Raw genomic sequence first — 14359 nt, forward strand, 5'->3', positions numbered from 1 at the left:
ATTTGAGAAGGCTTTAAGCATCCAACCATACAGAGTAACCCCAAACCACATCAGAAGGCTTCAGGTGTCTGCCCATACAGAGAAACACCCTATCACTTCAGAAGGCTGCAAGCATTTGCCCTTCTTGTTCTTTAGCCCAACCTTTTATCCCCCTCATGTTCATGCAATGGCCCTCCCTGTGTGCCCTCTGCTCCCTTTGGTGGTTGGTCAGTGCCCCTGGGCACTCCATGGCTCATGGCTGTCAGTGCTGCTCACCTGCTTTTCACAGCTGTGCCCATTGGGGATGAGGCTGGGCAGCAGCCCCACTCCCAATCACCACAAACTGTGTGCCTGCACCACAGCCTCAAGGTAACTCATTTCTTGATTTATAAGCCAGAAGTACTTGTGGAAATATTATAGTATTCTAGAGTGCTACACTGTACAAACAGATCTTTACTATTAGTTGACAGATGTGGAGCAAAAATATGTGGTTGGACAAGCCCTTAAACATTGCACAGGTGGATTTTGCAGGCAGCAAGTTATTCCAGATAAAATCATGATAAACTATGACCAGCTTGCTTCTACTTTGTCATTCTTCTGACAGTGTATCATGATTTCACATGTTTTGTTTTTTTTTTTTATATACCATTATATCTGTATGAGGAAAGCTTCAGATTAAGGACCTTGTACTTCAGAAAAGAAGGACAAACAGACCTGAAGAGCTGCTGTGTTGGAAAAAAACCCATATATATGAGTTGTATCTATTAGGGTGCAAACATGAGTATTCAGGGAACTTACACTTCACTTTAGCTTCTGGCATTTGTGACATTCAATATAATGCATGGTGAAACAATAGATATTGCTTTTGTAACTTGCTGTATTTGCTATGGAGTGGTACTTATTAGTCTTGTGGACCTTAGAAATAATTGTATTCAACAGCTGACACTGAAGTCAATCAGAAGACAGGGAAAAAATATCTTGGAAAATGTCCAACTTCTTTTGAAAACTGGTTATGAGCAGCACACTGCCAGTGGACCACCAGCACTCATAAATAATTATAGCACAGCTTTTCTTTGGCTTTAACTCAGAGCTAACTTTACTGCTTCAGTCAATTACTGGAGGGTGAGAAAGGCAGAATAGGACTGAGAGAACTTTTTTTGCTTTAAATTAAATGCCTTACAACACATTCAAGTCTCATTTAATCATAGAACAATTAAGGTAGGGAAAGATCTCAAAGATCATCAAATCCAACATTCATTTACATGAACCTTCACTTTTGCATTCTGATAGAGTGAAGAGGTTTATTCTGTTTACCAGGAGGAAGTAGGATCATCCCTAAGCCATAGGCAGTGTGATCAACCCTGAGCCATTGGCAAGAAGGCCACTTGGAATCTCTGCACATCTGCGATTTCATAGCTGCCTCGAGGTCATTTGTTGGACCTGTGTTGGACCTTTCCATTCCCCACTATGCTAGATTATGAAGTTCCTCAGCCCAGAAGGAGTTTATTTATTCCCCACAATCACTATGTGGTGTTCCATTTAAATCAGTCTTTGTATGGACATTTTGTAGTGCAAAATGGTAAGCTAGATTTTATCTACTACATGTTTTCTTTGAAGTTCACTCTTTAGTATGAAAATAGTAATGCAGTGCTTTCAGGCTAGCAGCCAATCTTGAGCTGGTTACTCCTATGTTATTCTTTCAATACTATAGGCTTATTATTGCAAAATAGAGGAATTTCAAAATATTTCCAAATATTTTTTAACAGTTGAAAACAATTATTTAAGTAATTCTGTTCAGCTACCATAACACGGCACATCACGGACAGTTGTTTGTCCTAAGAAAACAGTGTATTGTTTGTATAAAACCCATATCCTTCTCTTTCACCTTTCACCTTTCCCTTTTCTGACCTTCCCTCAAGATTTCTTACTGTCTTTCTAATGCTGGTAGTACAAAAAATAATTGTAGAAAGGCAAGAAGTTATCGAACATCAGTACTTTTTCTATAAGTATCCTCCTCTGATTCAGTCATGCAGAAATGCCATTTTTATGAGAGAAAGGGTTATTAACAGATTAGTGGGAGGATCAGCAGAGCAAAATTGCTCCACATCTGTGTAATCCTATAAAAAAAGACTGTAAAGTTTATACAATATGTACTGTTGTCAGATGATAGAAAGGCTGTAAAAAGGATGTGGAAGGAAGGAATTAAAATGAAGTAAAAGCAAGATGACAACATCCTTGCACTAATACTTAATTTAACTTTTCTTAAATTAATATAATGTATCTAATATAGATTAGAGTTTACAGTATATAATGGAACTGAATATATGCTATGTACACTTTATACACTGTAATCTGATATTTGTTGAAATAGATCCTTTCCATTATCTCAGTCCTTTTGTAGGTAGTAAATCCTCTAAGTCTGATTTAAACTGGAAATGTTTTAGTTTTCTGCAACAGCCTAGTCTGCTTCAGGGCCAGTGTCTCAATGTCCACAGTAAATTCTTGTGACTCCTTGCCACATTGAAGAGAGCTGGCACTGGAGAGCATTTGGCCTGTGTGATTGATTCAAAATTTTTAGGATCTTTTGTGGAGCCTCTTTACTACTTGAAAGACACTGCATAAAATTCTTGTTCAAGATAGTCATTATCTCACTGAGGAAAAGTAGGAACTTGAAAAATAGGTGGTTGAAAACTAAGAGTATAGGCAGGTCGCGGGCAATGCATCAGCTAGACTGTTAGTCTAAGGCAAAAATATTGAAACTCTGACATTCAATACATTATTTTAGAGCTGCTCAGGTAACATTTCTTGTCATTAAATAATCCTTTCAATCATAAAAACAATGTGAGTCATAATGTGTAAGGTTTTGCTACAGGATGTGAATGTATCCATGCCAACTCTGCTGAAGGAAAAATTTGTTCCACATCTCCAGAAAGCTGAATTTACAGTAAATAATTTTATTAGTAGACACAAGAAAGTTAAACACTAAACACCTCACAGGCTGACTCAAAATACTTACAAAAGGTGGAGGAGTCCACAGCTCTACGGAGAGTTATTTCTTTGAAGTGATGAATCTTGGTGAGTGAGTTTCACCTGGGCTGGGAACATTGCCCAGATCCAAGTGTAACCTCTATCCTTATGAGAAAAACAGTAGTTAACATGTTTCTAACATCTCAGTGGAAACAATCTGAGTCACTTTGATTCAATTATCTTTGTTGTGCTAAGTTGGCTGCATTTTTAGCGTCCTCTTTGCTCCCCAGACCTGAAGTAAATCACAGAAATCTTCCAGATGTCTCCCTATAAGGGAGAGTGAATTTCTGTATGAAAGTATTTGTATAGGTCAGGGAAAATTCTGTGTCCAATAAGATGTAATTAACTGCCTTAATACCTTGTTGACAGAGTCTAAATTTTTATTCTTAAGGTTTTTTTTTTTTAATTTCTATTTCCACTATGTCTCATCTCTGTGCTAATGTGATCTCAATATTTATCAAAGCAAGACTTCAACTCAGCATCACTTACCATGCCTTGTGCAATAGAATAAATATAGTCATTAAGTACATCATTTGATTTTCAAAAGTAGTTGGTTTTTTTGAGGGAGGTTTTGTTCAACTACTGACTGCTGGATTACTTCAGCTGAGTGAAAAGTACTTGTAGTAAATTACTGCAAGGAGGCTGTTGGAGAAAGCATGACAAATTCTAACTCCAGCTTGCTTATTTGGCACTAACTTGCTTGCAATCTGTTTCTGTCCATGTGTGAGAGCTACCTGCATGCAGTCTGTTGTTCAGCAAGCCATCAAGCTGTAAGCCTGCATTTTCAGTCTGCTGTCCACCAGAAGGTAAACCTTTAATCAGTATCTTTTAAAAGAGATCATGGTTAGTAAAAATCCATTATATTCACTTCTGTGACTATAGCAGCCAGTATGCTGCAAATTCATAAGAGTCATTTTCAAACCCATTATAGTTTAGAAAATAAATCACTACATGGCTAGATTTTTAGGTGTTCTAGGAAAACAAACGTACTCATCTTACTTCTGTGTCCCAGCTGTGTATATTAAATGAGTATCTGGGAATATGTGAAATTTAGTGCTGGTCACAGCTATTAGACATCAATGAAAATATTCTAACTCAAAGGCTCTTTTGAATGAAATACATAATGATTTTCAAAGTCAAATCAGTCCTTCATTATTTTTTTATGGTAAGCCACAGTGTGGTATAAGGGAAGCATAAATGATAACCAGATTCTGTCTGTAAATGTATTTTTTTCTGTTTTGATAGTCACTGTTATGAGTGTTTTCCAAGAAACTTTAGTCTCAAATGATGTTGACTTAATTCCTTTCAGGTAATTTTATTTTTACCAAAGCTTTTAACCGAAGAGGAAGAAAGGAGAAAAAAACTCCATCACTTCTTTAATCTTCTCATCATTTGACTCTTTTTCATACATAAAGTCATAGTCATACTTTCTGCACTATCATGGGCTTATACAGCACATTCTGAATATAAGTAGTTGCAGCTGGAGTTATGGACAGTGTTGGGTGGGGACCTGTCTATGCATTGCCCATGTGTCCCAGACATTTGCACAGGTACTTTCTCTAGTGTCCTTTACATATTCTTAGTTTTAGCCCTCACATTTGTTGTATAGGCAACATTGCCTAAACTGTACATCAGTAATGGATTTTTCATTATGTCTTTGCTGGTTAAAGTTAGGAAGATTTGTGTAAATGTCCTCTATCTAAAAATATACTTTCTCAAGGTCTCTTGACTGACTTAAGCAAACAGCCTAACGTCTTAATAAGAGAAGGGTCTGCTCTTTGGCCAGAAAAGCCTCAGAGATTGATTCTTTATCAGAGATGGCTTCTTTATTTAAGGTCACTTTAAAAACAGAGCCAAATAAAGAAGGGTAAGGCAGCTGCTTGCAAGATTGCCAGGCACTATGACCTGCCTCTCACTGAGCTGCTGGGAAGCTCAAGATGTAGGGATCAACCCTGCCCAGAGTGGGGTCATTGCAACAAGCACATGCCTATTTCAGGTGCCTCTTTTCTTCTTGACACCTTTCAGATGAGAAGCAGTAGTGGATGAGATGGCCTTCCATAGAAAATGTGTCCCCAGGCTCAAGTGTGACCCAGTGGGGGCCTCGTGTCCCCCTGACTGTCTATATGTAGCTGGGTGATATTTTTCGGTTCATGCTTGAGCAGACAAACCATTTGGAACACTCACCAGTGAGCAAGAGTAGGTCTTTTCACCAGTGATATTGTTGTCTAAAGTGGAGGGTGTTTGGCTCTTGGGAATTGGCTGAAATGAATCAGGACTGCTCTGAGGATCCAACCCTGTGTGTTCCCTGGGCCATCATTAAAGACAGGCAGCAAGAGAGCCCATGGCTTCTCTGCAGTCAGTGCAGACTGTGGATGTGTAAAGGGAAATTCCTCCTGTTAGCCACACAAGTGTAGCTTCCTTTAGAGTGAAGCTTCTATGGTTATGTAGACTCTGTCTTTACACTGAAGGCAGGAACTTGCAAGTTTTTTTGGCATTGTCTGGGAAAACAGTTTCAGAAGTCTTCTACCTGGTGTTTCTGAGCCTTTGTAAATGACTTTCTCAATATTCCCCAGACCATGTGTGGCTGTGATGTGTATTCCAATACATACTATACCATGGAGAAGTGAATTTCTTTATAAAACAATGTGTGAAGCAATTACTTACACAAAAAACATTTTAATTTGCCCTGTATCCAACATTACATACATTACATTACACTTTAAAATCTTGTTTTCAGTCTATCCATAGCTCACTAATACCTTTTCAGCCCTTTGGGCCCCTTTAAGCTCAGTTTAGAAAAATTAGAGTAAGAGAGGAAATACTGATGTTCCTTTCTTTTTTGGTCACATAAAGGAAGCAAAAGAAACAGAACCAGTGGTCCTGTTGAACTGATCTTGCAGAATTCCATTCTTTTGCATCCTGTTTGGCAGTCACCAGGTTTGCTATTAATGATTAATATTTTGCTAAAAAAAGAAATCAGTGTTACATTCCTTTTCTGATATTCAGGTAATGTTGAGGAGAGTCCAGGGCAATCAGTTGGAGACAGATTTAGGGATCCTGAGGTCTAGGGAAACAGAACATGTCCAAGCAGTGTAACTAGGCTCATTATGTACTGTGGAGGGAGTGTTGGTGAGGTAAAGTTTGCAGAGAAAGGTTTAATGTTTTTTCTAGTAGAACATCATATATAACTGGGGGGAAGAAAGCACACACACACACACAGAGGAAGAAAAAAATATTTGGGTACAGCCCTTTGTTAAACCTGAAATAGAAGTGTTCCATTTGTAAATCTTGAGAGGATTTTCTACGTGCCAACAAAGTGATTAGAGAGTCAGATATATTCCCCCAGAGATAATGATATGGAAATGAAAGCATCTTAGATTTACCTTTCTATGAGAGTTATACATCCAGTCTTAGGTTATACAGGAGAACCTCTCCTCCCCTTTGAATTGCCACATGATGTCTCAGGGATCTAAATACCAACTTCAGTCTGTCCTTTCTCACACAGCAGTTAACAGGCCCCTAATGGTGCTCCCTCCATCCAGTTTCAGCCTGTGTTCCTTATACACACCTAGTCTATGGACACAGTGGGTCCAAGGCTCTTTACAAGTCAGCATTTAATTGTGTGTTCAAAGCCAATGCAACCAGCTTCCTTGTGAGAGCCTGAGACAGAACTGACCAGAATACCCTGCAGCCCCCTGGCTGGAGGGAAAACATTGGGAGCTTGAACTGAAATCTCTGCTGCCAGTCAGTTCAAAGGGAAACTTTGAACTGTGTTTTCTACATCACAGGGAAATGTTCTACAAGGGAAATACCAATTAATGCTTTATGCACTGCACACTCCCACTAACATGTCCTGAGAACACCTATTATCAAGCATTGTTGGCAAAGGAATTTTTAAATTCAGTTAGTGTCAAAGAGGCCAACTTAAATATCTCTGTGAGCTGTGGGTGGCTTTGCCTATGCTCAAGACAAGACAATTTGGCACTTAGGAGGATAGTGGTTTGAGATGATGCATTACAAGGGTGAGTACTGTTGGATGGGGCTCCAAGATAGAGAAAATAAGAGGCAGAGTTGTGAATTGGACTCAAACATCCTAAATCTCTCCTTCAAATCCTGACCTTAGTGTGCCCCTGGCCTTAAATAAATTAAAAAAAAAAAAGTTATTAAATGTACTTCACCATCTAAAGGATTTGGTGCTAGAAATGAGAAGTACTTTTGTTACAGTATACCCTGAAGCACTGAGTTCATATCTGAAAGCCTTGCTTACTGTGAAAAGCAGCTTCAACAATAGTGTTGGCAGATGTAGAGCTCACTGTACCAAGTCCTAGGCTAACATGCTTTTTCAATGCAACGCATTCATTGTCAGAGTATTTCAACTTAAGAAATCATGAAGGAGCAGTAATGCTTTTCGCTCATTCTTTCTCTCATCCCTTTTCATACTTCCTGATTGTAGTGATAATTTTTCAGTCTGAGAAGTTCTGCTGTGTTTGTCATGGCTGTGATATAAAGGTCATAGCCTAAATCAAAGGGACAAGGCTAGAGCTCAAGTGCTTCTTGCAGTTAGGAGGCTTAGAGTACAGATCTTTCTGCAGTGTGTTCTGTGAATGCCATATACCCTGAGCATGGGAGGGTAGACATGAATGCTCCTTATAAACAGCCACAAGGCTGTAGGATTTACCAGCTAATATTGAACATTTTTTACCTAATTACCAGGGAAAAAATTCAGGGTCACCTCAGCACTTTATTGAGAGAACCATAAATATGTAATAATTCCCTTTGTTATCACTTAAAACATTTACTTTTTTGCACTTTCAAAGCACATGGTTTTCTCCAGCTATTCCCCATTTTCAGATAGTGGGCTTGGCAAAATTCAAGTTAGTTCACATTCAGAGCTTGCACTTAAAAAGATAGATGCAGAGAGGAGGACAAAACAGGAATCGAAAACTGATGCAGCTCTTAAAGTCTCCAGGTCAACATTATTGTATCACTTTTTAAATTAAAAAACACCAGAACATAAACAGCAAAATACCTCTTTTATCTACTATTCCTTGTTCCTGTTTTATTTTCTTTTTAGGGAGGAGTAAATACTAAATTCTTTTAATTCCTCTTCTTTCTTGCTTTGTGTACTTTGTTTATAAAGCATACAAGCTGGAAATCATCACTGTTCTTGCTTGGGAAACATTAGCTTCATGAGGAAAATATGTTCACTAAGAAAGCACTTGAAATATCCATACAGATGTTAACTACAAATACTGAAAAAACCCCAAACAACCCCTCTGTAATTATAATTAGGTACATTTTGAAACATTCTCCAAAATTTTAGTTTCTGGTATTCTGTTCTTAATGGAGTTGGAGTTGGATTTCACATTCAGTTGTCTTGGTTCAACTGATTCTGCTGGATCTCACAGCTGTTCAGAATGATAATTCACAAGACTTTGTTAAATTAAGAGTCATGCTTTTTAGGTCTCGTGTGAATAATTTTGTTCTACGGCTCACAAATGCAGCACTTTAACTGTTTGGGAGCAGGAAGGCAGATAGGGTCTAACTGATGTTGTGCATATAAAATGGAATTGAATCAAAATCCTTCATAGATTAAAAGGATTCTTTTCTATTCCCCATGCACATAAAAGATACTAAACTAGTGTTATGCAACTTGTAATATTTTCTTGGAACAGTTTCATAGCTTTCTCTGAGGTTAGCATTCTGAGTGCAGAGGAAGACACTGCATCTGCTGTATTGTCAGGATGAAATGTCCATATAAATAGCAAGTGCTTTAAGTCTTTGTGGAAAGGCATCTACTGGGATTTTCAAAATTTCTTTAGCAGTTAGTAAAGGTACTCTGTAGTTATGACAATCTTCAGTCACTGGTTAAAGCATGTGACATTGTTCTCAAAGAAATTTTATATGCAGAAATTTGGGAATGAGAAAAACCATGCAATTTAGCGTATGCTTCTAATCTAAAGAAAATATAATATTAATTATAGTAACAGCATGAATAGCAGAATTAAGAACTTAAAAGCAATTCAGACTGATAGCTGTACTTTATCCACATATCAAACTGTTCTCTGATGCCCTGACAACATGACGAGTATTTCAGATTTTTGTATCATTCCTGATCTACAGATGTCTGTGCACTGCATTTTTCCACTCAGGAGTGTCCAGACTCCTTTTCCTATAGTTTTTTTATGGACCCTTCCAGATCTGTGTGTAAATGAACATCTCATAGTCTTTTAATGTGTTATTTGTGACAGTCCTTGGGATCATTGGGGAACTATTATCCTATATTTTCAGAAAAAACTTATTAGGTTCCTTAAAAAATTACTGTGGTGATATGAAATACAGTTTCTTTGCTTTAAAAATTAGCTGCATCACAAGGACATGTTATTCCACGAGTTCATCCCATTAATCCTATATTCTCTGTTTAATGGCTTTGTTTGTCTTTTGATTAGACAATGTCTTTATGTATGTCCTAGACAGTGCTTGTTTGCTAATTATAGTCATTGTTTCCCATCCAACAGCAGTAAAGAACTGAAATTTTTCGGTAGAATGCCTCTCCTTATGACAGGTCTCTAGACTTATTTTGTACACGCACAAGTTTCAGTTCAATCTAGTCAATTTGGGTGTTGAACTGAACTGGCCTGAACCTCTGGATCTTAAGAGGTTCATCTATCACTGAATAATCCAGCTGGACAGAGGGAGACAGTTGAATAGAGGACAATATGCCAACTGTTCCTTCATTTATTCCTGCTATATCAAGGAAGTTGACAGAATGGAGCTAATCCATCTGCCCACAATTTATTCCCTAGCAATATGATATAGTTTCCCTATTTCATGAGCTCACTCTTTGACAAATTTTATTAGAAGTCCTTCCATAGCATCATTTTAATCACTTTTTTGTTATGTGTAAAATAGTAAAAAAAGATGGACTAAAGAAACATGAAAGGATTTCATGAGAAACTCAGGTCAGCTTAAATAGAAGCAGATCCAATAAAGTTCAGTCAGTGAGCCTACAAAGACCAGAAAAGCTCTCTAAATTAGGTCTTTCACATGAAGCTTTATTCTGCCATGTCTAAGTGCAGTCAGAAGGAGTGAGAGAGCCCTGGCACGCCCTGAGAGGAGGCAGGGCTGCAGTGCTGCAGGAGGTGCCTGGGTGACCTGCCAGGGTGATGGGCAAGGCTGGCTGAGACTGCAGGGTCAGAGCTGACGGGTGGAGGGGTCTCACGCCTTCTTTACCAAGAACACTCAGTGGGGTTTAGCTCATCCACCAGTTCTCACCCTTCCATGGGTTCTGGATGTTAAAAAATATGCAAGATTTTGGCTACATTTTGGTTGCATGCAACACTAAAATGAATTGCTGTGATCTTAGTTATATTTCTCTTGTTATTTAGTTTAAAACATTCTGATGTATTGATCCCTTACTAGACTGGTAGGGGCAGTCTTCAGTGGTTTGGGATGGGTAGAATTTCAGAAATGAATACTGAAGCAGAAATTGCCTGGTTTTCAGCATTGACCCCACCACTCCCGTTGATTGTTAGGGGTTTTCATATAAATGCAAGAAAGATTTTTACTGAGTAGCTGACTGTAGAGCCTGCATACAGGCATTCTGAGTGGGAGTTTCCAAAGCACTCAATTCATTAACAAAGGTCTACTTCCACCAAAAATTATGGTTTTAGCCACAGCTATGAATGAGCAGAGTTGGATTATTCCATAAAAATACTGAAAAGCCTTCCTTTGTATTTAAAAATGCCTTCTTGAGCTGATAGGTAGCAGCAGGTGTAGATGTTAAAAGTAACTTTATTTTAGTTATGGTGCTTTGTCACTGCTGGAGCACCAACTGTTAAAATGAATGCAGATGGACATTTTTCCCTGATGGTGTGACTTCTCCCAGGAAAGTCAAGGCCTTCTTGCCTTCTTTTCTTTTACTGCAGTTTCAGAATAATCATTTTTCATCAAGGTGGAGGTGGTGAAAAAGGTACCTCAGCAATTAAAAATCCATTAATGGTTAAATTAGATTTCTGAATCTGAACCATTACTGCATCTACAATGGTCTTCACTGTACAACATTCATCCCATGACATCAGCTGCATGAGTGTGGGTCAGCTTTATAATGCTTTGTTCATCTTTGTCTTTACCTGTGTAATTTTGAAAGGGTACAGTTATGATTTTTTTTTTACTATTTTTATATGTCTGAGTAAAGCTATGTATGTATAGGTATATGCATAAGTACATAATTTAGAGGAAATACAGTTATTGGTTATTCAAAGGTGAACTAAACAAACAAAATTCTTATTAAATTAGGCACCCAGACTATAAATAAATTAAATACCATGAACTAATAGCCCCAAATAATTTGAAGGTAATAACTGAGAAAACTCAGTAGTGTAACAGCCTTGTAAATCTGTTTCATCTCTTAAACACTAAAACATTATGAAGAATCAGTTCACTATAGTATGATCTGAAAGAGACAAGGAAATTGTCATTTCACATAGTAGATGGACTCCAGAAATGTTCATTCTCTAAGTATCAACTGATGTTGTTTAAAAGCTATGTAGATGTACAGAAGAAAGCTTTATTCCTCTTTTATTTGCTAGTGTCCAGAAAATCTTCCATAAAGATAAAAGAAAGTTTACTAGCAAAAAGCCACACAGATCTTATAGTCAATCATAAATGTGCACTAAAGTACCTAATGCAAGGGAACTTTTCTTTTGATTCTAATCCAGAAATTACAAGGGTGTTTTAATGTCTCCCTTCTAAGAATGAAGGTTTGCAGGAAGAGCAGACACAGAGCCACAACTATTATTTAAGTTTACATGTCTGGCTCTCATCTTTGCCATGAGTATCTTTTGTAAACATACTAAGATCACAAGATGTTTCATCTTTGGGCAAGGAAAGAAGGATGTCCTGTCATTGCTGCACCTGAAGAAAACAATAAAAAATCTACTTGCATTTAGAAAACCCCTCAATGTGCCATATATTTATGGAGCTGCAGTAAATCTCTGGCTGCCATAGATTCATTTTGCATATTATATTAAATATGTCAGTGATGGTCTCCTACAAAGGCAAAAATGAAACAAATAAGTCTTGTTCAGGGATTCAGGGATCTCTCATGACATGACAGTTTAGATGTGAATTACAAATTAAATGCAAGAAGTATTCTTTACTTTGAAAACACAACAAAGTCAAAGGGAATCAGTTACATCAGCTCCCTGCATGTTGTTGTAATTAGCAAAAACCCAGCCACATAAAATTGTTGTTAATGGTATTGCCCAATAAATGCAATTAATATAAAATTTTGTTTGCTTAAACACATACTCTGGGCAGAAGGAACAAGAAACTAAATCCTTGTTATTTTATGGCACTATGTTGAGGGGAATGACAGCATATTCAGGAATTTGGGTCTCTCTTGTGAAGTCCTGTGCAAATTGTTTTACTGTAAGGTAGGAACTTTTTGATGTTAATGTTAGTTGAGTTATACTGTTAAATAGGTTTACAGCATGTCCAGACCCAGAGACTCCAAAACACAGTTTAATACTAGAAGATACTGTGCCATTCATTTTGTCATTTCAGCTTTCCCTAGTTAGAGATCAAGCAGAGAACAGGACAACCCACAAGTAACCACTGTTTTATGGCTTATTTATGCACAAATACTACCATATACCTCTGAAGTCACTGGGAAGATTTTTTTTCTTTTAATATTTTTTCACCACCATGGACTTCGATGAGATCAGAATAGTTGTGAGACAACTATTTCATCTTGTCTTTTGATTGCATAATCAAGAACCACCAGTATTTACAAAATTCCAAGATATGTTCATATTGCTATGTGTTCATATTACTGTGTGCAGTGGCACATATTCTCCTAACTGGCAGTACCTTGACTCTATTAGGACTCAATTGTCTTTTATTCATTGGTGCAATTTAGGCACAGCATCTTAGATATAGCATAATTTCATGGCAAGAGTGAATATGTAACAGTTGTGAAATTAATCTTAGTACCATTTCAGAAAATAGATTTTTTTTCCTTTAAGCACCTGTATCTCCTGAAGCTATTTTGGGGTATTTCATCACAGAAATGAATCCCATATGACTACAAATAGGCGTACAAAATTCCTAAGGAAAATAGGTAGAGATTACATAATATGTAGAGACAATGTGATGCTATATGAAAGGTATCTGTTTGCCTTAATAAATTTTCTTATGTCTTTAGCAAATGTAGTATCTTGTATGTTTACTGTGGATTGGGATAATTTATTGCAAAACCTTTGTCTGAATGGATAAAGGATTCTAAATTTCATATTAAACTATATATTGAAGAGCTAAAGATGAACTAATTGTGCAAGTATCCCAAATAACTTTTTTACTCATGAATAGGATTTCAAGGTGATGTGGATGGGCACGGTGCTGTCATTTTCACAGATTCTATTTATTTCAGGACTGTGGTTCCAAAATTCGCCCAGAGGAGTCCTGTGGCTTGCAGCCTCTCTCTCATGAATACCTCTCAGCCATTTCACAGACAGTGTTTAAGACCTGTGAAGCTGGAGACACAAAAGGTTTGTACTTTATCCCCCTTTTTTTCTGAAAATTAACTCATACACCTCATCAAAGAAAAACTAGAAACAATATTAACTCTTTGCTATGGACATGCACTAACCTATGCACAATAAATTGAACTGATAATTCCAAATTCGTAGCAGCCAAATGAGGTACCAATTCTGGCAATGAAGAATGGCAAATGGCAAATTCCCTGCTAAAGCACTAATATTTCTTAAATAAGTTAAATTTTCAGAGAAGCCAAGCCATGTCATTTCCCCTTAGAAGATAACTCAAAAATTCTGCAGAAGTTAGTGTCATACACTGTCCTCGAGCTATGTACAGGGGCTGAGGTGGAGCAGCAGAGATAAAGATATAACCTTGCTTCTTCTGACATTAATGCTAAAATTTAGAAGGCTGCTTTATAGTTCAGTACAGCCAGGGTTTCATGACTCATTTCTAATCCTTTGATGTAGAGGAGAGACAGTAATTTAGGGTCCAGCCAAACACAGAAGTGACTTCCTCCTCTCTTAGTCACCATGGCACTGCTCTTTAAAGGAAGCTCAGCACCTTACCAAATATACACTTAATTTATACAATTTCTCTCTCTCTGTCTCTCTCTGTCTCTCTCTCTCTCTCTGTCTCTCTTATACTCAATAAATGAAAATTGGAATATACAACAGAGGAAATGTCTTTCCTTCATTTTACATCATGGAATGAAATTACGATTTATCTACCAAAAAATCTTCTTTCTTTCAGAAGTTCTCCTTTGATTCACATCTGGTTTGAACCAGGCTATCATATCAAAATTAGCTCTTTGTTC

At 37.4% G+C, this 14359-nt stretch overlaps 1 protein-coding gene across 3 annotated transcripts in view; it reads left to right on the forward strand.

Moving 5' to 3' along the window:
• CPED1 (cadherin like and PC-esterase domain containing 1) overlaps positions 1 to 14359 on the forward strand; it is a 145214-nt gene that overhangs the window by 106692 nt on the left and 24163 nt on the right. For all 3 annotated transcript variants that reach the window (XM_063155345.1, XM_063155347.1, XM_063155346.1), the window contains exon 17: positions 13439 to 13556. In XM_063155345.1, the coding sequence (XP_063011415.1) occupies positions 13439 to 13556 (118 nt within the window). The remainder of the gene's footprint in view (positions 1 to 13438; positions 13557 to 14359) is intronic.

Source organism: Melospiza melodia, chromosome 4, assembly GCF_035770615.1.
Source record: "Melospiza melodia melodia isolate bMelMel2 chromosome 4, bMelMel2.pri, whole genome shotgun sequence".
Lineage (NCBI taxonomy): Eukaryota > Metazoa > Chordata > Aves > Passeriformes > Passerellidae > Melospiza > Melospiza melodia.